General features: G+C 37.1%; 2 protein-coding genes across 2 annotated transcripts; both read right to left on the bottom strand.

Annotated features, from left to right (window-relative positions):
* Positions 1–775: 775 nt before the first annotated feature.
* On the bottom strand, positions 776–11,498 carry LOC121421608. Its single transcript, XM_041616364.1, has 4 exons — positions 11,375–11,498; positions 6,051–6,124; positions 4,465–4,565; positions 776–1,029 (listed from the first exon to the last, which is right to left on the bottom strand). Exons 2-4 carry the CDS (start codon positions 6,094–6,096, stop codon positions 850–852), a joined length of 327 nt encoding a protein of 108 aa, XP_041472298.1. The 5' UTR covers positions 6,097–6,124; positions 11,375–11,498; the 3' UTR covers positions 776–849.
* Positions 11,499–18,101: 6,603 nt separating this feature from the next.
* On the bottom strand, positions 18,102–22,824 carry LOC121421967 (retinol dehydrogenase 8-like). The gene is made up of 5 exons (XM_041616767.1): positions 22,560–22,824; positions 20,519–20,698; positions 19,483–19,576; positions 18,971–19,105; positions 18,102–18,336 (listed from the first exon to the last, which is right to left on the bottom strand). Exons 1-5 carry the CDS (start codon positions 22,822–22,824, stop codon positions 18,102–18,104), a joined length of 909 nt encoding a protein of 302 aa, XP_041472701.1.
* Positions 22,825–23,600: the final 776 nt, after the last annotated feature.

Below are 23,600 nucleotides of genomic sequence, written 5' to 3'. Positions count from 1 at the left end.
GGTTGACAAAATATTTCGAATTTGAAAGTCCTTTCACTAATTTAAATGCAACCCCGATGAAATTGGACGGGAAAACCTATATTTAACGCGTAATCTCATTAATGCAGTATATACTTAGCGAGCGTCCCGTGCACGTAAATGGTTCAACCAATGGGGTGAAGCGTTACATACCGATTGAAAGCAAGTGAAATTCAAATGGAACATCTATGAATAATGAGAAATTGAAATATTATGATGATATTTTTATTTTAAAAAATGTTTCTCACCAGCGTATTAATGTTCAGAGGTTTGTGCATACAATGATGGGCGTACGCGGGGAGAATGAAAAATCAATAAATTGTGAAAATGGTATGCGCAATGTACTTCTGGAAAGTGAAAAGTGGATTGAAGGGCTGTGTACCCAAAGTGCCATTACACGCAAGTCCCCCCCCCCCCCCTCTCCCGCTATAAATTCTTACACACATTAATTTACAAAGAACGATATTTTGATAGCTATACTGCAACTGCAATCCGTTAAAGGTCAAGTCCACAACAGAAAATGTTGATTTGAATATATAGAGAAAAATTATGCTAGCATTACACTAGTGAGTGGATAACGTCATCAGTCTCCTCATTTGCATATCTATCAGGATGTGCATATAACTGTTTTGTGAAATTAAGCGAAGCTTTCAAATGTCATAACTTTCTTATTTTACATCCAATTTTGATGAAATCTTCAGTGTTATGCTTGTTGGATATTTCTTTTTTTATTCAAATCAACAATTTGTATGGCTGGAATTGTATTTTAAAACTGAATAATTTTGAACTGATGAGCCGATGGCGATGGTCACGTGATTCCTCTGGTCCATCTTATTGTCTGGAAAAGATGAGGGCAACCAGCATAGCCACGCCCATAGCAACGAAGCTGACTGACACGGCGGTACTTTCGTTGCACGAGTCTCCTTTGCAGCAACAAACACCCAATTCACAACCGACTACGCATGCATTTACGGCGCACGAACGCGATACATCATTTCTGGTTCTAGTTTTCTAAAAGACAAAAGAAAAACAACTTATAATAATAATAATAATAAGGCGTTAACATTTGTAGGGCGCTTTATACTGGTGTTTCAAAGCACACAGGTTGGCAGATAATAATAATGTACAGTCAATCCATTAAAAAAGAAAAAAAGAAAAAGAAAACAAGTTATGAGAAAAGGTGAGTTTTAAGTGACGATTTGAAAATTTCCAAGCATTTTGGATATGAGTTGGGAGTTTAAGTTCAAGTTCAATTTAATCAAAAACCAGACATATTATGAGTACAAATCAATGATCAGATGGTACAAAAGAATACATGATACAATATGAACGGTTTTCTAGGACCCCGAAGAAGCACAGCTTGTGAGTGGGGCCCTATACCTCTAAATAAGATGAAGATCTAAATGTGTAAAATGACAAAGGAGAATGCATAATAGACAGATATATCGACTAGAAATATGTACAAAATGTACATTCAACAAGTGTCAGCTTAAACACAAACACACTCACGCACACACCCACACACCCAGCACACATGACTAGGTTGGCCAACTACGAGATACCTGTAAAACATAATAAACTCTATGGACGAAGATTGTCAAAGAGGTATATTTTACATTGCACTTTAAACCGATAAAGAGTTGTACAGTTCGTAATATCAGAAGGTAAACTGTTCCACTCCTTGATACAGGTTGTTATGAAAGAATTTAAGGATACATTAGTTCTTACATATAAGGTTGGTGGATAAAGTTATGTTGAAGTGTATTGTAATTGCGTATCGGAGAGTAATGCCATGGTCACATTTGTTCTACGGCGGCCGTACGGCGAGTCGAAAACAGCCGTTTTAACATTTTGTTTGTCCAACTACATATAGGTGGTTTGAATCAAATTTGATAAAACGGCTGTTTTCGACTAGCCGTACGGCCGCCGCGGCGCGCCGTAGAACAAATGTGACCATGGCATTAAGGGGAAATAAGTCTTTTAGTTGGCAAATTTCGGGGCAAAAATGAAGATTAAACAGATGGTGGGTGCCATTACAGAAAATGCACGATCACCATATCGGGTCTTAATTAGTTCGAGGGCCATGCATGATTTAAATTATTGGAATACGATGAACGTAGGATCTGACAGAAGAGGAAGAACGAAGGGAAATAAGGTCTTGGAGATATTTGGGTGACATATTATGGGTAATTTTGTACACAATTAGTAGAATTTTGAACGTTATGCGAGAGTGAACCGGAAGCCAATGAAGTGATCGGAGAATAGGGGTGATGTGTTCGTGTTTCTTGCTCAATGTTACCATTATTGCTGCAGTGTTGAGGATTCGCTGGAGGGGAGTTAGAATAAAGAAAATGGAGGGATGGGGGAAAATGAAATGGAAAATCAAGGGCTTGTTTATTTTACTTTTATACTTTTATTTCAAAAACTTAACCTTCGATTAAGATTTGGTGTTGACGCGCTCGCATCAATTGTTTGTTTTTTTACCTAGATCATTAATGATTACAAAAAAGGGGTTATTACAATTTCTTAAGGTCAGAATTTTTTTCAAAAATCAACTCGCGCTTCGCGTTCGCATTATTTAATAGCTGAAATATCATCGTCTTAATGGCTAAATATTAATACAAAAAAAGTCCTTAACAGGTTCCTTTTCGATTGAGCCACAACCCATATTAAAAATTTCTGCTCGCGTTTCGCGCTCGCGGTAATTGTCTAGTTACATACGCATCTTGCTTATGTTTACGAACATTGTCAAGAATGTTCAAATTTCAGGACAAAATACATGAAATTCTTAAAATTTTTAGCTCTCGTTTCGCGCTCGAATTATTCAAATAGGGCTTAAGAAAGTATTCATAAGAATGAAGCTAAGTAATGGCTGTTAGGACATGGGCGTTTTGCCCCCCCCCCCCAACAAAAAAAAAAATAATAATAATGATAATAATAATCACGACCAAGAGAAAAAAGGAAAGGGATAAAGGGTAAAAAAATATAGGCCTATATAATTTTCCAAAAGGTGCTTAAAGAAAGGACTGAAAAGCTTGGCCCTGCATGGGAAGCGCTTGGGTGCTAAAGCACCCCCAATATTTTCCCGGGGGATCTGCGTGCATTTTTTATTTGCATGTCAAATGGTGTGAAAAGGCGTTCACTAAAAGTGCTAAAAGAAACACAGAATGTTGCTGAGAGACTTAAGGCCTAATATGTACACCTAAAGGTGATCAAAATGTGGAAAGGCGTAATTAAGTATATGATCAGATGGTGCTCAAAGATTAGGGAGGCGTAAACGATTACGATAAAGGTGCTTAAAGGGAATAGAAAGGCATGAATAAGCAAACATTCAAATGTGTTCAAAGAAAAGAAAGGTACATAGGTTCATATAATATGTGCTCCAACAATGGAAATGTGCGAATAAGTACACATAAAGGTGCTCTAACAATCTAAAGGTGCGAACAAGTACACATAAGGGAGCTCAAACAATGGAAAGGTGTAAAAAAAAGTACATATACACTGTAAAAACTGCGGTGTTAAAACTGACACCAATTGGTGTTAATAGAGGACCACACCATGAGGTGTTAAAATTACCCCCTAGAGATTAAACATAAGACCAAAGAGTGTAAATGCTGTGTAAGGGTGCTCAAACAAGGGAAAGGTGCGAATGAGTTCACATAAGGGTGCTCTAACAATGAAAAGGTGCGAATAAGTTCACATAAGGGTGCTCTAACAATGAAAAGGTGCGAATAAGTTCACATAAGGGTGCTCTAACAATGAAAAGGTGCGAATAAGTTCACATAAGGGTGCTCTAACAATGAAAAGGTGCGAATAAGTTCACATAAGGGTGCTCTAACAATGAAAAGGTGCGAATAAGTTCACATAAGGGTGCTCTAACAATGGAAAGGTGTGAATAACTACACACGAGGGGGCTCAAACAATAGACAGGTGCGAATAAATACACATAAGGGTGCGTAAAGAACTTGATAGTCATGTAACGGTCGAGGAAATCGCTGAGAAGTAATTTATTTGAAGCCCGGCGCACACTATGCCGATTCGTTGCGATCCGAACTTCAAATAAATTGTAATAACTTTTGAAATGAACATTCCAGCAGATAAGATATTAGCGATCAGAGTTCAGAATATGATAATGACTATAGACTGACATCGAAATTCAGTCCGTAGTTCGAGCCTCTTCATTAGCAAATTCATTTCAAATCTCTACATGTCACTTTGAGCCGATTTGGACTTTAATCCGACCACAGATATTACCGCGAAGCAAAATTATGATTTTATAATTCCTAATATTTTGCTGTACTTCAAATAAAGTAAGATTACTTCTTGGTGCCTTCACATTTAATGCAAAATGCGATTAATTAAAAAAAATAACGGCTCATCGGATCGCATAGTGTGCGCTGGGCTTATATCGTTATTATTGTTTATGAAATAGGAGTTATTCCTTACCAAACAGTGTTCGATGCCTGTTGAACATGTTTGTTTCAGTTCATCGGAAAGATTAGCACATTGGTCTCCAGTACATACGTAGCATTTAATGGCCGAACTTCCTGTGTTTTATAACATAATATAATAATTCTTATTTATCCATATACTAGTAGCCAATTCAACACACATGAGCAGTTCTCCCAGCGGGCCCTGCATACCATCATGCCATTATTACCATTTTATATTCTGATTTGTCGAACGCCTACACTGCAAAAACAATGAAGAGCTGAGAGGCTTTGTCGAAAGTTGGTGGGTCAGGACAGCATCGGAATCTCTTGACTCTGGACAACGACATATTATGTGCAATCGTTCGTTCGGCGCAAATATTCGGATGATCTGCTGTTCCAGTCCAACAACTTTCGACAGACATTCATTGTGATTTGATTTGCACTTTAATTGGTGCGCTGTGGAGAGTTTCCCCGTGGTCAATGTGAAAGCTACCCATAGCTGTGCATAGAAATGTTTTCGCAACACTAAGTAGACCCTGTCTGGAACAAAAGTCTATTGTCAAAAGCCCCTTGATAACGTAGCAGGCTTTGTCGAAAACCGGTGAATCAAAATAGCATGCAATTTCATCCGTGACTCTGGACATACGAGATGTTTGCAAGTTTTCGTCAGCTCCGCCTCTTAGGACGATCGGCTGTCCTTGTTCACCAATTTTCGACAAAGGCCTCTCAGCTATTCATTGTGACCTCACGGGCACCTTTCATTTATTTGCTGTGTTCCAGGATCTGCCCCAATACAATTGCGAAAACTCCATACTATAGACCAGTTCGTAGTTACTTCATGGACAATTTTGGTCAAATGACCTTTCATTTCTTTCATTATGATAGGCAGATTGCAAAGCAAGATATTACGTAAGCTTGCCTTACATAGCAGGCGGGATAGCAGGATGAAGAGATTGAATAGACCAGGTGACTGGAATAGCACACCAATGAACATATTATGAAGGTATTTGTTGCATTCCTACTTTGAATGCAGATCATAGCATGTTGCACAATGTACTTGGCACACTGTGAAATACCAGTCGTTCGTGGACGCATTGCTGTTTTTTGTAGATGTAAATGAAAACCACAAAAAAATACAAGACTTCAAAGTTGGTGCTTATCTCATTAGATTTTAAACCACCATGTCACTTTAGTACAAATGACCTTCCTCTGATCATGCGTAGAATATTTTGATCATGCGCAGAAAGGAACTACGAACTGGCTTAACAATTCTTTTCAAAAACTCGTAAACTTAATAATATGTAGGGAAAGTAAAAAAAAACAGACAGCTTGTCGAGTCGGCTACTCTAGTGTGGGGTGGGGGGGGAGACTTGTTATTAATATTGAAATAAAAACAAATACAAAACTAGTATAGAAATTGATAATCATTCGCACCCGATTTACTCTCTACATCGTGTTCGGAATTATAATGTTATTCCCACAGCCCTCAAAAGCCCCTTTATATAAATATTTTTATTCCAGTTTATTATTCTTGATTCCTGCTGATTCCGAATAAATGTGACAGGGACTTAAACAGAAATGGAAGAGATCTTTTCTTACCTGCCACCAAGGAGATCAAAAGGACGGGAACTAAAAAAGACTTCATGGCTCACGACACTTTTCCAACGTTTTTTTTCTGAATATTAAACAAAGGAGAAAATACAACAATTATCATCTAAGAGGATTCCATGATGGAATTCACGTCATTATCTCCAAAGTTTTTTAATTATGATACGCGTGTCTGTCGGCCAAAGGAGCTAAAGTGTATAATGTAGGAGCATGTGCTTATTGGTTTTTATCAGCCTTTTATGATCGCCGAATTAAGAGTTGGGTAAAAGTATGTTGTCAAAGATTTAATGAAAATACGATAGAAAATAATGGAGATGTGAATAATTAAAGTTTGAATTTGTGAGATTACAGACATACGGTCAGCTGCTCCTTTTGAATTGAATCGAGTTGAATATATTTTCAATAAAAGATTTTTTTCACTGGTTTACACACATGAAGATACAATGTATATACACATAACAGAACAAAAGATGATCAAAACATGTCAACAGGAGGAAATAATTCTAACTCAGGTATACATGGATCTCACAAAATTTACAATACTTAAGTATATGAAATACAAGTCAAAGTTAAATTCAAGTTTAAGAATAGTTAATATTCTAGAATAATCATTTTTGGTTAGACATGTACTGTATGCATTTGCAAGATAAGTAATGGATCGAAGTGATGCATGAGATACGAATTCCAAAAATGGACTTTTCTAAGAAAATTAAAATTGAGTGTGGGGTGGATAATCATTTCATAACTCCTTCTCTAAATGAATATTTGTATTCACAAATATTCTAATTTACAGTACTTGATTAATGAGAGAGCCGCTATCATATAGCGTGAAAACAAATCATTCATAATCATCTTATTCTTTAATGAATTGAATTGAATTTATTACAGAACGTCACTGGCAATTTCCAACATTTTGTTCAAAACAAGAGAATATGCATATAAACAGATAAACAAAAACAAAATAGTATTTTTTGTTAAAACAAAACCAAAACAAAACAAAACATAACAAAAAAACTTATAAATACATAGGAATCATTCGGATAGATATTTAAACATGAGTTCAAAAAACTGATGTCCAAGAAAGGACAAGGAGAAAATAAAGAAAGTGGGGAGGAAAGGGAAATAAAGAGGAAATAATGGATATTCATCAAACCTTTGCCAATATTTTCTTTAATTTTATGATTTTATACAGACAGGGTGAGCTTCCGCTTTAAGTTAATGTGACGTCATCGCATACAAAGGAAAGGAGAACCATGAATTGAATAATCTCTATTGACTGACGCAATAAAGAAAACACGATTCGAAAACTATAAATATATCATAATTATCACCTGAGTGTACTTAAATAGATATGTGTATGATGAAAGATGCTGCTATACTTAATACTTTAATAGTGACCAACCGAATTTTGAAATGATTTCAAATCTCAAGGATTAACTTTTAAATCTCAAAAGACTTAACTTAAATATTTTAGATTCTTTATCTGTTCAAATCATATTATCCTAAGCCTGGAGTATCACTTTAAGTAACGAAAAACTTAACGGACAAATAGTGATCCTCTATCAAGTGGTAAATCATTTGAATCGAAATATAATTGGTCTGTAAAGTCGGTTGTACAGCTTTATGAAACACCCATTTGATGTACGAAATCATGGACAGCAATGTTGTCAAGCGAATCTGTTTTGTTGACAATTTTAGTTATATGTGTAATGCTTCCATGGAAGCGAGATGGAATGATACAGTTTATTCTGTGCATGAAACATGTGAAAAGATGCAATCCCCTTGTGGGTGAGATGAGATGCTGTTTGATAGAGTGGAACAAAATAATCATCGATACTATAGTTTTGTCAAGTGAATCGATGGTTGTTTACAGATTTTCTATTTGATTCCATGGAGACGAAGTGATAAAGGAATATGCTTATTCTTTGTATTAAAGAATCGATATAACACCCAAGTAGGGGGTACTTGATTGTGATGTTTGATAGACTGATAGAGCGGTACGGGTCAAGCGCCATGGTCTATCGACTATGAATGCCTGAGGTCGACGTTCTACATGTATATATGCGTTTGTAGTATCAATGGTAGCCTAAGCACCATTATTATGATTAAGCACCTCCAATATTCCAAAATATTTAGAGCGTCAAGGTTTCTCATAGCCCTACGCACCTTGGGGGCAGGGCTAATTTGGACAACGTACATTTTATGATGAAACTTTTCACAAATTCACTTTAAGTATGCACAAATTTTTACAATTTCACTTTTAAATAATTAAAGTGCCCCCAAAGGAGAGGGGTTTTTTCAACAGTATTTAGCGTTTTAAGCTCTTTTCACAACTGGTGGTGCGAGCGACTGCTCACAACCGTTGCGATTGTGTGCAACATAATTGTGACCAAATGATCGGGAACGATCGCACGAGCAATCGTGAAAGCTCTTTTGAGGCCACCTTACGATTGGTCTGCGACCCGATTTACAATAGAACGTATAAATTTGGTTGTAATACTGAGACATGGAATATCTTCATGACTGTGTGATGTTTTAAATTACCATACGAGTACATAATTATGTTTAAATCTGTGACTATGCTATCATCCTTATTACAATAAAAGCGATATATCTAAAAGGGATTTCGCAATAATTGCCCGTGCGATCGTATAGTCAAAATCCTGGGGGGGGGGCCACTTACATTGACGAGTGGATACCATGCGCGACCAAAAAAACACGTAAAAAGGATGTCTTTTTCACGTATAAATTTGGTTGTAATATTGAGACATGGAATATCTTCATGACTGTGTGATGTTTTAAATTATAAATGATAAATTATAAATGATAAGGGTGTCAAAAACACAAAAATAATGAAAAAAGGGTATCTATTTCGCTAGGAAAATTACGTGTTTAGGGTCGAATTTGCGGGGATGATTAAAGAAAATTTAAATGTTTTATAAAGGATGTCCTTTTTGCCCCAACACTTCGTGTTTAGAGTCCGATTTTCGCGAGGTGTAGAAGGTTGGGTCGTACTAAACCAAATAAGGTAAAGACGAAGACCGAAGGACCCGTAAAAATAAAACATTCCTGTACTTGTTTAGGGGTTCATTTCAGGAAATATTTGCCAAGAGTATCGTTTTATTTCCAATACTTGTTAAGGGTAGGGTTTTAGACGCCAATACTTGTTAAGGGGTGCATTTTCAGAATATGGAAATTACGTGTTTAGGGTGCTTTTCGAGACCCCATGGTCGCGCATGGTATCCACTCGTGAATGGAAGTGCCCCCCCCCCCCCGGTCAAAATGTTGCACAGAATCACAGCGGTTGTGATCAGTCGCACCACCTTATTGTGAAAAGGGGTTGAGACGTCACAGCAATCGTACGATTGACTACGATTTGAAACTAACTTGACCTTCACTCTGAAATAAAGGCCGAACGATCATTCAAATGCGCTATATTCGTATTCTTTTAGTTCATTTGAACTTCAAATACACTCTTAATTCACATTTTCAGAAAGGGAGCAAAATGCGATTTGTTCCAAAAAAAAATCGGATCGTAGACCTGGTGGGTGTTTCATTGAGCTGTTCGTAAAGTTACGCACAACTTTACGCACGACTGGAACATGTTCTCAGGTCATATTTCATTTATACAGGGATATCACATTGCACAAGAAAGGATCCCTTGTCGTGCGTAAAGTCATTCTCATGTTCGAACAGCTTTATGAAACGCACAACAGAACAGATTTCTGCGTGTGGCCATGAGTCTTTTGCATATATTGATTAGATACACACCACCCCCCCCCCCTTCCACACACACACACACACCCACACACCCACACACTCATGTAATCAAAGGCATGGACTTCTTTTAATTCCCTTTTGGAAAAAAGGATACCTCCGCTATAGATAGAAAAATATTTTTCTATGGAAAGTAAAATGAGTAGAAAATGCTCCCGTAGGCACGTGCTTTATGGATATACCAATCATATGTACTGTACGAGCACAGCTAGACGAACCATCTTATTCACCCGTTTTATAATGTACATATTTATATGATAAGTGAGACTTGGTGTCTGCATGGCTTGACAATTGCTATATCAGGCAATCTTTGAAGAGTTTCGTTGTTATTTCGTAGACCATTACTTGCACATGCCCAGATTGCATCTACGATACACCTTATAAGCTGACCTCGTATGGTATGAAGTCGCACATAGTCTGCAGACACAGACCCGATTGAAACTCTAAAGAGAAAGTGGGTCTTCGCACACGACTTGCACATAAAACTTGCTGTTCCTATTTCAGAAATGGAACGCGTTCAGGATACAAGTCATTGTAGTCTGCGAATTCAGACCCCTTAAATAGAGGGAAGGGTTAGCACAGTAGACTAGCTAAAAGAAGGGTCTCCAAACGCTCGCACACACACACACATTTATTCCTTTTGTTAAAGAGTTTTTTAACTTCTTCATGAGCGGCAATTGATGTATAAGCTTATTCATAATTTAAGTGAAAATGATACGCTCAGCCACATTTTTAGGCAATAGGCCCTGAGCATATTTTCTCAATTTGAGTTAAAAAAGATTTAACATACTACTTTAAATAACTTAAATTTTACTGCAATTTGTCCTGTAAATATAAGGCATTTCTTGTACAACAAGAGTTTGAGAGCGTATTCAAGTCGATAATTTTTTTATAGGGACACTCAATTGTAGAGTACGAAATAAGAAATAACAATATACTGTAAAAAAAACTGAAGAGATAATTTAGCACTAACAGTGCTGACTTTCTAGTTTAAATTTGAACTAGTCTAGTTGATTTCGGTGCTCACAAATTACTTCCTGTCGGTATCCATTCATCTCACCTGGGTTGAGTGCAGTGATATACGGGTAAATTTCTTGCTGAAGGAAAGTACGCAATGGTTGGGAATCGAACCCACGTCCCTGAGATAGAAAGAGAGTCATAACCACTAGACCACTACATCCCCAAATAGAATCAACAAATATGTATCAAAAAATAAAAACAAAAATTTACATAACATTGGTTAAAAGGGGAAAGCATGTTGGTCGGTTAAATTAACGCCAAATACTTTCTTAATTTTATGTACACTGTAAAAACTGAAGTGCTAATTTAGAACTTACAGTGCTTTCAGTGCTAAATTAGCTCTTTATTTTTTTACAATGTAAATGTCGTGTAAAAATTACCCATGAAAATGTGTTTCTTTTACCCTAGAAACATTTCCAATATTTCCCAACTTTTACTTAACCTTTTTCGAGTGCAGCTAAACTGTAAACGATTTATACAATAATTAAAAGTTGAAATCGATATAAAAGACGTCTTACCTTACAAGAAAATACTGTGGCTGAGAGAAGTCAGATCGTAACAAAAAAGTACAACTAGAAATGAAGAACAAGCAGCAATGTGAACTTGGAAAGAAGTCAGTACTCATTTCAGGCAACAACGCTACAACCCCACACCTCATTGGCGCCTAAATAGGGTCGTGTGCAATCAAATGAATCGGAGGCGTGTCTTCTGAAGTTTACGGTCATTGATTGGATGAATTTTCCCGATGACAGAGATGAACATTCGTTGGTGATTGTGACTCGATATTGTGATTTTCAAAGATGTGCGTACGGGTGGGTGTTTCATAAAGCTCTTCGTAAGTTAACATTGTTAAGAGCGACTTTAAGAACATCTGTGATCCTTTCTTATGGCGAATGGTATATTCATTAGCGATGGTTTTGCGCGTAGGAAAGGATCACCAGTCGTTCTTAAAGTCGCTCTTAACTTACGAGCAGCTTTATGAAACACCCACCAGGAGTCAAGGATATAACTACCTGGCTAAAGCCTTTGTAAAATAATGTTGTGTAAAAATTAAGTCATATATTTATAAGTCCAATCATATTCCATATTATGTCCTGTTATTGGATCTCTATGAAGAACAGAACCATAAGATACGGGCCCTGAACAGAGTGAACCATCCGTGTCTTTATTTAAGTGTCTATGTATTTAATTCTAATATTTTGTTGTGATTATTTTTACGGTAAATAAAACCAAACCAAACGAAAATGAACATTTTAAACCTAATCATATAATTAGAAGAATTAATTATTTTTCTCTTGGAAATTAAGAAATAAAGACGCCACAGCGGTTCATATTCAACTTGTCTATATAAACTTATTGGTCTACTACTTAGACAGTCTAATAAAAACTGGGTCTATCTCATTTTGGTCCACCATGAGCCGGTTATATTATGGTAATTTGCCAACTCGTCCACTCACCACATGGTCTACTTTCATTTAGTCCGACACCATTCAGTCCATCAACATTTCGTTTGACAACCATTCAGTCCAATAATCATTTGGTTCAATCCTTACTTCGTCAAATAACAATATGTCTAAGACAATTTCGTCTCATAACCAGTTGGCGAAATATCCATTTTATTTTCATTCATTTGGCACAATTAACACTTGGTATGTGTATATGGACTAAATGGCTAATGGACCAACTGTTTAGACTAAATATTTAGTAGACGAATTGGCAATTAGTCCATGTGGATAGTGGACGAACTTATGGTAGACCAAATGATAGCAGACGAGTTGGCAATTGGACGAATTGGACGATGCAGATAGAAGCGAGAACATATAGATCTACTTACAATAATTTCCATTCCTTTATTCAAACATTCAAATAATTTGAAGTACATTCTTTTCGTAAATAATTTGCAGCTTACTTGGTAATTTTGGCATGTTGTACGAGCTGTTTCCGTATAGTGAGGAGGAAATTATTGATGATGTATTGTAATTTGTTGCGCCTCCCTCATAAAACCAGAGAACGGGGACCTTTAACATGTTTAAATTTTGTTGATTGCATATGAAGAGATACAAATAATTTGTTACATGATTTACAAACCGTCAGGTCAGATAGCGAAGCCTTGCGTATAGCATTGTTGATTCATTCTCTGGTGCGTCCGATTTATAGTAGTAGTTGTGTTGATATCAAACAGTCCAGGTGGGTGTTTCATGATGCTGTTCGTAAAGTTACGAAAAACTTTACGCACGACTGGAACATGTTCTTAGGTCATATCTCAATTACATAGGGTGCGTTTATTCGACACTTTTTTACCCTAGAATCATGATTAGAATCATGATTCAAATCACGATTCTGCAGAATCACGATTGCGTTTAGTCGAAAGTGGAAATAAACGTCTTTCAAATCACAAACATGAAACACGGAAAAAGGGGCGTTTGGAAAGACGTTTCTGTAGAATCACGAACAAAAAGGGTCGTATAAACGATATCGTGATTTGAATCATGATTCTATGACGTCATTGTGTCGTGCTTCTTCCGGGTTCGACTCAAAGGCGCGCGCTGTGTTTCGTGCAGGTTAATTTTCGTGTAGCAGATTGCCAGTGTACTAGTACCGGTATATGCCAATTGTCATGTGCATTTAGGAATTATCATTCTGTGTATTGTACCCCGGGGTTGTACTGTAGCGTCATTTGTATATTTCACTCAGGGTGACCAGATTTTACAAAATGAAATACGGGACAATTGACAAACGAAGATCAACAAAGCAGCCCACACAAAGTGTGGGCTTCTGAGAATCCATAGTATAATTATAAGACTTTTGAAAAAAATATAAAGAATTAGAAGGGAAGGTGAACGAAAGAATGAAGGAGAGAAAGAAAAGAGATGATTGGGAAGGAAAGAAAATAAAGGAAAACAGAAAAATAACAGAAAGTTAGAATAAAAGGATGAAAGAAATAATAAAAGAGATAAAAAAAGGTTTCCGTCATTCTTTGAAATGAATATAGAAAGAAAGAAAGGAAGGAAGGGAAGATTAATAAATGTCTCGCAAAATAAAGGAGACAATTAAAGGGGGAAAGGTGAGAAAAAGAAGGAGGAAAGAAAGAATGAAGGAAATAAACATGTTTCCTTCGTTCTTTGAAAGAAAGAAACAAAAGAAAGAAAATGAAAATAAGGGAAAAGAATAAGAAGGGAAAAATGAAGAAAGGAATAAAGAATGGAAGGGAAGAATGAAGGGGAAGAGAACGAAAAAATAGAAAATAATGGAAGGAGAGAAAGAACGAAAAGAAACAGGAGACGAAGAGAGAAGGAAGCCAAGGTAATTATAAGGAAAGAAAGAATGAAGGAAATAAAAAAGTATATTGGATAAAGAAGGAAAGAAAGAAAAATGAACAGAGAGAGAGAGAGAGAAAAGAAAATGTCGAGGAAAGAAAGATAGGAAATAAAGATAGATGGAACAAAAAAGGGCAAGCAGAAAGGATAGGGTATATATAAAATAAAGAAAAGGGAAAAGTTCAAACTTCAAGTAAACAAAAAATCCAATCATCTAATAAAAATCATAACTTTATTTGGTGTTTTTTTAAATGTATTTTTAAAATTTTAAACATAAAATGTTTTAGAAATGAATAAAATTTCAAAGTGAAACATATTGTCAAACTTAAAAATTAGATGAAACATCGCGGCATCGTGCACACCAAGACTCAAAACGAAAGCTGAAACAACTAGATCTATGAAAAGTCAATAACATTTTCCTCCGATTACATCTCCAAATCATTAAACTGAGAATCCATAGTATAATTATAAGAATTTCCCGCCGATTTTGTGATTATTTTGGTGGAAAAACTGTTTAACATGTGAGGTGTTTGCACCAATGATTTGCTTCGATCCTCCATGCCTAGCTAGTAGCCTGCCACACACAGGCAGGAGGCCAGTTCGTTTGCAATGTACATAGCAAGAAATCATCGCAGAACTTGCAAAAGTTTACAATTATCGATTTAATTGTTGTCCCTGCTTCGTCAGCTGTTGGTTATTTAATGAAAATTCGTCACTTTTAAATGTATTAACTACATTTTGTTCAATATTCTGAAATACGGGACAATCCCGGGAAATACGGGACGTCTGGTCACCCTGATTTCACTGTTTTCATCAATCATGTCTTCAAGTTCCAAAGGCACAAATTGGACTGACGACGAACTCGATCAGGGCTCTGCTTGTGCTTTGGGCTCAGCCTGAAGCACAAGCATCACTTACCGGGGTGCGCGTTTCCGTTTTACACCCTGGCGAAGGCATTTTCCGGAAAAGAAGCCAAAAAGCGACTAGTGAAGAGTCTACACACGTCGCTGGGTTGCATGCAGCGTGCGACACAGGCGAGTCCACCACCGCATGCAATTTGCACAGTTACTGATCAGAGCACAGAGTTCCTCGGCACTTCATGTAGAGAGAGCGGCAGTCAGGAGTGAAATCCGAACATGCTTTTGCAGTCGCGTTGTTTATGATAGTTTTTTTTTCTAAAAATAAATTATTAACTAAATGAATAGAATGACAGACAAAATCAAAATAAACAGATACTTATAATGGAAAGACAAATTTAAGTTTGATGGATTGATACACTTAGAAGCTGCCGAAAGATAGATATAGAAGACTGATAAATAGATAGAGACAAGATAGACAGATAGATAGATAGATAGAAATAGAGAGAGAGGGGTGGATAGATAGAAAGAGAGAGAAAGAGGGAGAGATGGATGGATAGAGAGAGAGATGTTGTAGATAGAAATATGGACGGACAAAGAGAAAGAGAGAAAAAAGACAGACAGATGCTAGAGAAGGAGAGAGATAGAGAATTTGAGAGACAGATAGATAGATGTTAGATAGATAGAAAGATAAAGAATGAGAGAGACAGAGAAGATTATTAACAAATTAACAGATAGATAGATACTCTAGTTAAAAAATAGATAAATAGATAGAGAGAAATAGAGAAAGACAGACAGATGGATAGATAGATGGATAGAGAGATAGATAGAGAATTTGAGAGATAGATAGATGTCAGATAGATCAAGAATGAGAGAGTAGAGCGACAAATTAACAGATAGATACTGTAGTTACATAGGTAGGTAGAGAGAGAGAAATAGAGAAAGACAGACAGATGGATGGATAGATATAGAGAGAGATAGAGAATTTGAGATAGATATATGTTAGATAAAGAATGAGAGAGACAGAGAAGATTATTAGATAGATAGATAGATAAATAGATACTGCAGTTACATAGATAGATAGAGATAGAAATTGAGAGATAGATATATAGACAGATAGAGAGAAAGACAGACATCAGCAAATCGGCAAGGCAAATGATCAAGGCAAACATTCGTATTGAACCTGGAAAGTATAAGCTCATGCATTTGCAAAATTGTACGGTAGTTATGCGGATAACTTCGGTGCGGACTTTGGATCGCGCGCCCAGCTGATAATGTAAACAAACGTAGACGTAGACTCTTCACTAGTCGCTTTTTGGCTACTTTTCCGGAAAATGCCTTCGCCAGGGTGTAAAACGCAAGCGCGCTACCGGGATTCACAGAAATATAAGACGATCTACGAGTCCCTTTCAGCGGCGCTTGCAAGGGAGGGATTTCAACGGAGATGTGGCACCGCCTGTCGAGACAAAATTAACAGAATTCGTGCCCAGTACTACTTTGCACTTGCACAAACGATCGCGCGTTAGCTCCGGTGGCAGGAAAAATCTAGCAGCAGACGTGAAGTTAGAAACACGCGCGAAAATGTTGACCTATACTAGTCTTCCTGGGTCAAACTGCGCACTGTGATGCGCACTGGATCGGCCCGAATTCAGGGAGAAACAGCGTTAGAAAGATGGTCGTATAAACGCTGATTCTGTCGGATCGTGATTCATGTTGCTGTTTTGAATCATGATTCAAATCGTGATTCCAATCATGATTCTGGGTTGAGGTCGCATAAACGCAGCCATACAGATATCACATAGCACAGTCACCAGTCGTGCGTAAAGTCATTCGTATCTTATACGAACAGCTATATGAAACACCCCCAGGGGGTATTTCACAAAGACTTACGTATGACTTGGAGTCGCGCGTAATGCCATGGTCACATTTGTTCTACGGCGGCCGTACGGCGAGTCGAAAACAGCCGTTTTAACATTTTTTTGTCCAACTACATATAGGTGGTTTGAATCAAAATGGATAAAACGACTGTTTTCGACTAGCCGTACGGCCGCCGTAGAACAAATGTGACCATGGTATAAATGCCTAATTTAAATGCCTATATTTATAATGAGTGCGGTATAAAAGGCAGGACCGCATTGGTCAGATCATGCAAAGGGGACGCGCACTACTGCGTATGGACCAATTAGATTGCTCGTTGAATTTCATTTCTCATAGTCATTGTCACGTTTTTAAATAGAAAGGCATAATTTGTGTCAACCATTCTTCTACCCCCCCCCCTTCCCCTACTAAAAATAAAACAAAGGCAGTATCTCGATCTCAGAAATCTTATGTAAACCGATATTGAATGGAAATATAATTAGTATACATCAAAACTTGACTCTGTTTTATCTTAACATTTTCTTTGTCTTAATGATATAGATTTTATACAATTTACCTATTTCAGAAAGCTAGTGCTTTCAAGCAATTGCAAACACCTTACTGAACTTTTCATGAAAAACAAGAACCCCTTCAATATTAATGTAGTCTATTCAAACAGTTTTTTAACCGGAGAGACATACCGATTGTGACATGCATTCATTGATGCATTTGGTTCGTTTTCATTTGCCATAGACATTACGATTAGAATAACTATCGAAATAATTGTACCCTTTAAAGAACATATTCACTCTTTAAACTGAAAGCAGATACATTAAGATACATATTCTTTTTTAATCCGTTATAGTGGATTCGGTTTGATTTCCCGTCAGTCGATGAACCATCTAGCAGATTACATCCTCATTCTTTGAAATAGATAATCATAACTGCAGCAACCAAGGGGCTTCGGAGCATATTTGAACGGAGGGGGAGGGGTTGACCACAGAGAAAGCAACAAATTAATACGTTATAATTACGTTTTTGTACACATTACTGAAAAAAGTGAGGGCAGCTGAGGTCGACCCATCGACTTTATCTACAAACTGCATGGGAGGATTTGCAGAAGTGAAGCTAAAGGAAATCTGACACTCTATTGGAATAATCAACTACACCATTTTGCGAGACTTTCATCTACAACTTTGTTATCAACAGGAACCTTAAATTTGTGACTCGTCATCACTTAAGTAGGCCATGATCGGATCCTCTACCATCTTCCGAGCGAACTCTAGCCAAGTGCTTCCTCCAAAGTCCGACATTTTCATAGATGTCCTGTTCCCTACGACGTCGCTGGTTTTAAACCTGATTGCTGCATCCTGTTGCCCCGTCTCGATCACGTTCTGAATTACGTCGCATACTTCGTCAGATGTCTGGACCGTGTTCTCAAAGTAATCGCTTTAAGAAACAGAGAGATATAAGATAGGATGTTGGTGATGAAAATGATAAGAGTGGTGCCTTGTCTTTTTGTCTATTCTTGACAAACATAGGCCTACTCGTGCGGATTCTCAACTCTTGGGGAATATTCTAGCAAGTCGCCGTGGAAGCCACTCGCTATTGGGCAAAAGGGGTGAACGTTTGTGCTTCTTGATTTGTTTTTGGCACTATCACATAGAAAATATCACTTGTGTTGTACCACAAGGATCGCTCATTAGTCCCATGTTATTCGTATTGCTTTTAAACGAATTCCAAGAAAATTATCAAGTATTTTTATGAAGTATTTTAATTATCCTCTCCGCTGACGACTCAAATGATATAATAAGACTAGTGATATAATGACCGGTCATTAAGTTGAGGTCTTTCAGCTAATTATCCAACCTCATTGATCCACATATTACTGCCTCATGCAACAAATACCCAATTTTATTCGGGTTAAATTCGAATTAAATTAACGCCCTCGTCTTTACCTCGGGCACGTCATCAACAGATCCCTTTCACTATTTTCATATTCACATCACTGTCATCATCGTCAACAATATACAATGATTATTCGACTTTAAATAAAAGGAAAATATCCGGAAATGCATCTTACGTTACATGGGTCCTCAGAATCTTAAGTTGTTCTCTTGTGAGTGGGTCAACTTCTACTTTTGATGGTAGTCGGTTCCCAACGACGATATTACTATTCATTTCTGTGTCAACAAGGCCAGGTATTACGCTTGATAGTCTTTGAAAAGCATGCAAAAGGGAAAAAAAGTTGTCATAAATACAATTTAGAAACATAAATATCTCTGCGGGGGCTGACCATGCATAAAATCACCGTAAGCAGCAGTTTACTCATTGAAAGCCCACCCCCAGGGGGCAGGGGGTGACGTCCACTCTATGATTTTTCAAATAGTAAAAAAAAAGAGCGGAACAAAGAAGAAGTATAGGAAGGAAGGGGAAAGGGGCAGAAATTTAGTAGCATGTAAATTGAATGTAAAGGCTGTGAAAGTATAATACCAGCCCACGTAATTCACCTAAGAAAAAAAAAACGATCGTCTGCCCCCCCCCCCCCCCGCCCCTGTCAAAATTCCTGTTTTGCCGCCCCTGAGTTATTCATACTTTACATTGAAGGATTTCATTCTGATGGCTAGTGCTTCCGTGAGTCCTTCCACGGCGTGCTTAGAGGCTGAGTACGTCTCGTAGAATGGCAGTCCTATATACGGAAAGGAAATATAAAAACAATTTTCCCTTTTTTAAGTAAATGTCATAAGATGCATATAAAACACGTGATATTGCTTTCGTGGTATTATTTTCCAACCCCTGTGCATGTATTTTTGTCGTGAGCAATAGATTAAACAGGGACTGTCGGTTTGTATGGAATAGGCATGATTAGTTTTACACAGCAAAAACTGTGGTGTTAACCGGTGTACATAGAGAACCACACCAGTTATTTTACACCGGTGCTAAATTGGTGGTGTTAGTTTTACACCTATAGGTGTTATTACAACACCTATGGTTGTTACATTTACACTCTTTGGTGTTATGTTCAATCTCTCGAGTGCTATTTTAACACCTCAGGGTGTGGTCCTCTATTAACACCAATTGGTGTCAGTTTTAACACCACAGTTGTTACAGTGTAGAATATTGAATGATAATGATAATAACTATTGTCCTATTCCTTAACCATGTTAACCTATTCAGTTACAAAACTTAATTCAGTTCAGTTCAATTCTCCATTTTCATTTTCACATTATATCAATCAGATACAGATTAATGGATGAACATTTTTATAGACAAGCAGTAATAGACCATGTGGAAATGAGGAGGGGATCAAGTCAAGTGTATATCCCCACTGAAAGTGGGGACATTCACATTAAGAATAACTGTGTATAAATATTTTGCATGTTCTATATAGTAGGTGCATGCAGGGTACACTGTTTTAAAAATAATTTAAACAACACTTGTTTCAACTGTTTAAACAACTACTATGCGATTCACATATTAGTTGGTTAATCAGTTTATACAAGTGTTTAAAAGCTTAAACAACCATGCTTCAATTGTTGTTAATTAAATACTGAATTTAAACTTTGTTGTTAAAGATTTTAAACACTTGTTTGAAATATTTAAATGTAATCTAATAGATTAGCTCGTATACCCAAGAGGCCGGTAATAGAGCTGACATTGACGATATGACCTGATCGTTGGTCCTTCATATGAGGTAGCACTGCTTGGATCACCCGAATAGGTCCAAAGAAGTTTGTCTCCACCACATCTCGAATGTCTCCAATTGAAGAATATTCAATCGGGTTGAATGTGGCGATTCCAGCATTGTTAACTGTTACATAAAATGAATTAGTGATTGGTTGACATTGGTTTGACTTTAAATTAAATCTGAGCTAGAAGGTCACACTTGTCACATGTGTCTGTGATATGTTACAAAAATGAAGGCCAGTAAAAATTGCATTCGAAAATAATTATTTAGTGCTTCAAAAATTGAAATATAAAGTGACCGAAAACACCATCTTAATTTCATTATGTGTACTATTTAGGCGTCTATAAGACGCCTATTTACAAAATCGGGGTTCGCCATGTAGTTTTAGCTTTTCATTCTCAATAATGGTTGTTTTCAGGGTTTATTAGTTCTTATACATTCACTTGTACACATGTTTCATTTTGGTTTGAGAATTTTTTAAATCGGCTGGTCACAAAGTTAAACAACACCTTTAAAGGCAGGAAAGGGTTTAACAACTGGGCGTTGTGGCGTGCGCCTGTAACCCAAGCTGTGGAAAAGTTACAAATTGATGCAGAGGTTCGAGCCCTGATCACGTCTTTCGGATGGTGACGTTTGTGTGAAAAGCTTTGCATCTGTTCAGTAATTATGTTTGCATCAATGTGACTTCTTTTGTTCTCTTTTTCTTTCCTGTAATACATGCATGTACGCATATAAGAATAAGTCAACTATAATGTCTTCATTTCCAAGGGGGTCCACACTTTACAAGCTTTGCTTTTTAGTGGATCCCCTCATTTACATTTATGCTCTATATTATACTGTTTTTTTTCTGTTTTACGGAGTAAGAATGCCCTTCTATAAAATTATACTTGATTTGTATTGCTTTATATTACTTTGTGTTATGTTTTGAATGGAAATGAAATAAAAGAAAAGAAATAAAAGAAAAAGACGTTAAAGGTCGGCCCCAGACGTAAATAATCATACCTGATTGATACACGTCTGACAAAACTCAAATACACACACACATACCCCTTATACTTGCCACCCCCAAACCAACAATAAGTGAAGGTTCTCTTGAGATAAAATAGTATTTAGTCTTCAAAAAGTAAAAACTAGTAAATTGGCCATGGCCCTGTGAAGATTTTTCCGGGGTGCTGCTTGTATTATTTTCCACAGTCAGCGTCCCGTGGAATTCAGCACAGCATGACGAATGTACAAATGTAACAAAAATGGCGTACATTCTATATAGAAAACGTTTTTTTTTTTACTGTCTTGTCAAATTTATATCACCTGCACCCATAGTAAAAGAAAAATCGTTCCCTGTGCCAAGAAATTTGATAATCTGAAAGAGGTTACTTTTCTTCGTCATGTTCTTAGAATTTGAGGCTGTAAAGTAAAAAAAAACAAGATGAAAGGGTTTATCTGTCATTGATTTTTCGGACTGCTTGGATGGTTTGCTGACTTTGTACAGTAGAACCGCAAACTTGCTTCTCTTTATTCTTTAGAACTCTCGGTGAATTTCTTTAATCAAGTAATTGTGTTGGTAATTGTTGATCAATTTAGACAAGTTATTCACCACTTTATAAGCATAATGAAAATCTAAAATTTCAGGGAGATTTGTTGGTTTTGGGGTGGTAGGTCACATATTTTTATTAATCAATATTAATTAATTTATTCGCTTAATTTATTCACTTATTTTGTTTTACTTATTCGTTTGTTTATTTAGTCATTTTGTGTTTTCTATTTATTCATTCATTAATTATTTATCATTTTTAGAGGATGGGATTGTAGATGCTATTCTATAGGTGAATTGCAATTTACGTCAGTATTTTAATAATTTAAAGTGAAAGAAGTTGGTATAATCTTGTCTCATTAATGGGTGCTTATAATCTAATTAGGAAAGAGGATAAAAAAAACATCATTGTTCCTGTAGGCCTTTACGCGGTAATATATTAAACAGACCTACCAACTATGTCGATTCGACCATGTTCGTCGATGATTTCGTTGACAGCATTTTTGACAGATTCATCACTGACGACGTCGAGAGGACGAATAAACATCGTGTCGTTGAGGGCGCTATCTGCAGCTTCCTGGAGCGGCCCTTTCTTGTCTAGGTTTCGCATGGTCGAATAAACCAAATACTTTTTCGCTGCGTCCTTTCCTAGTTTGACCGCCAGATTGAGGCCAATGCCCGATGAACATCCCGTGATCAGCGTGATTTTCTGTGCCATTCTTTTTCAGTTGTAGTGAAAGAAGAAAACATCTAATTAAGAGAGAGCTTACGCTCCACGACACTTTACGGTTCAAGAAACATTTGCCCTTAATTCATAACAATGAACTACTAAGGAGAAGTCTTTGTCGAAAATTAGTGAACCAAACAGCAGTTTCGTCCTGGAACCTGGACAAACTCCATATTTGCGAATTTCCGTCAGCTCTCCGAAACTTGGGACGGAAATGCTGTTCCGGTGCATCAGTTTTAGACAAAGACCCGTCAGCTGTTCATCGTCATTTGAAGGGTATATTTTCAATACATTTCCTACAGGGATCTTGACTTCGTTGTGCGTCACGAAAATTCCACCCTGTTTGTTATGCTTCAGCCTCTCTGGCAAAACTCGAGACTGATCAACTATAGGGGCTTACAATATCAAGTTTTTTTTTACTTGCCAATAATGCATACACCATTTCCATTTATTTGAAAGCAGGATAAAAGAGCATTGTAGACTGAATGCCTTGCTCAGGGGGAAGTGCCACTGCCGGGAATCGAACCCCGGACTTTGCAAGTATAGCCAGGGGCCTTAGACCACTCGGCCATGGCACCTCCTAGTTATTTCTAATGACACTTGTCATCGATCGGTTTGGATCGCTTTCGTTAGTTTCTGTTTCTGTTTGTGGTAACTCCCGTAGGAACTCGGCAGGACAGCATTTTTTGCTGGTAAACGCCAAGCTGGTATATAACCAATTACCTTGGAAACATTTTACGTCTAGATTAATCAGTCATAGTGGCTGA

Source organism: Lytechinus variegatus, chromosome 9 (genome assembly GCF_018143015.1).
Source record: "Lytechinus variegatus isolate NC3 chromosome 9, Lvar_3.0, whole genome shotgun sequence".
Classification (NCBI taxonomy): domain Eukaryota; kingdom Metazoa; phylum Echinodermata; class Echinoidea; order Temnopleuroida; family Toxopneustidae; genus Lytechinus; species Lytechinus variegatus.
This window is presented reverse-complemented; position numbering and strand designations above follow the sequence as displayed.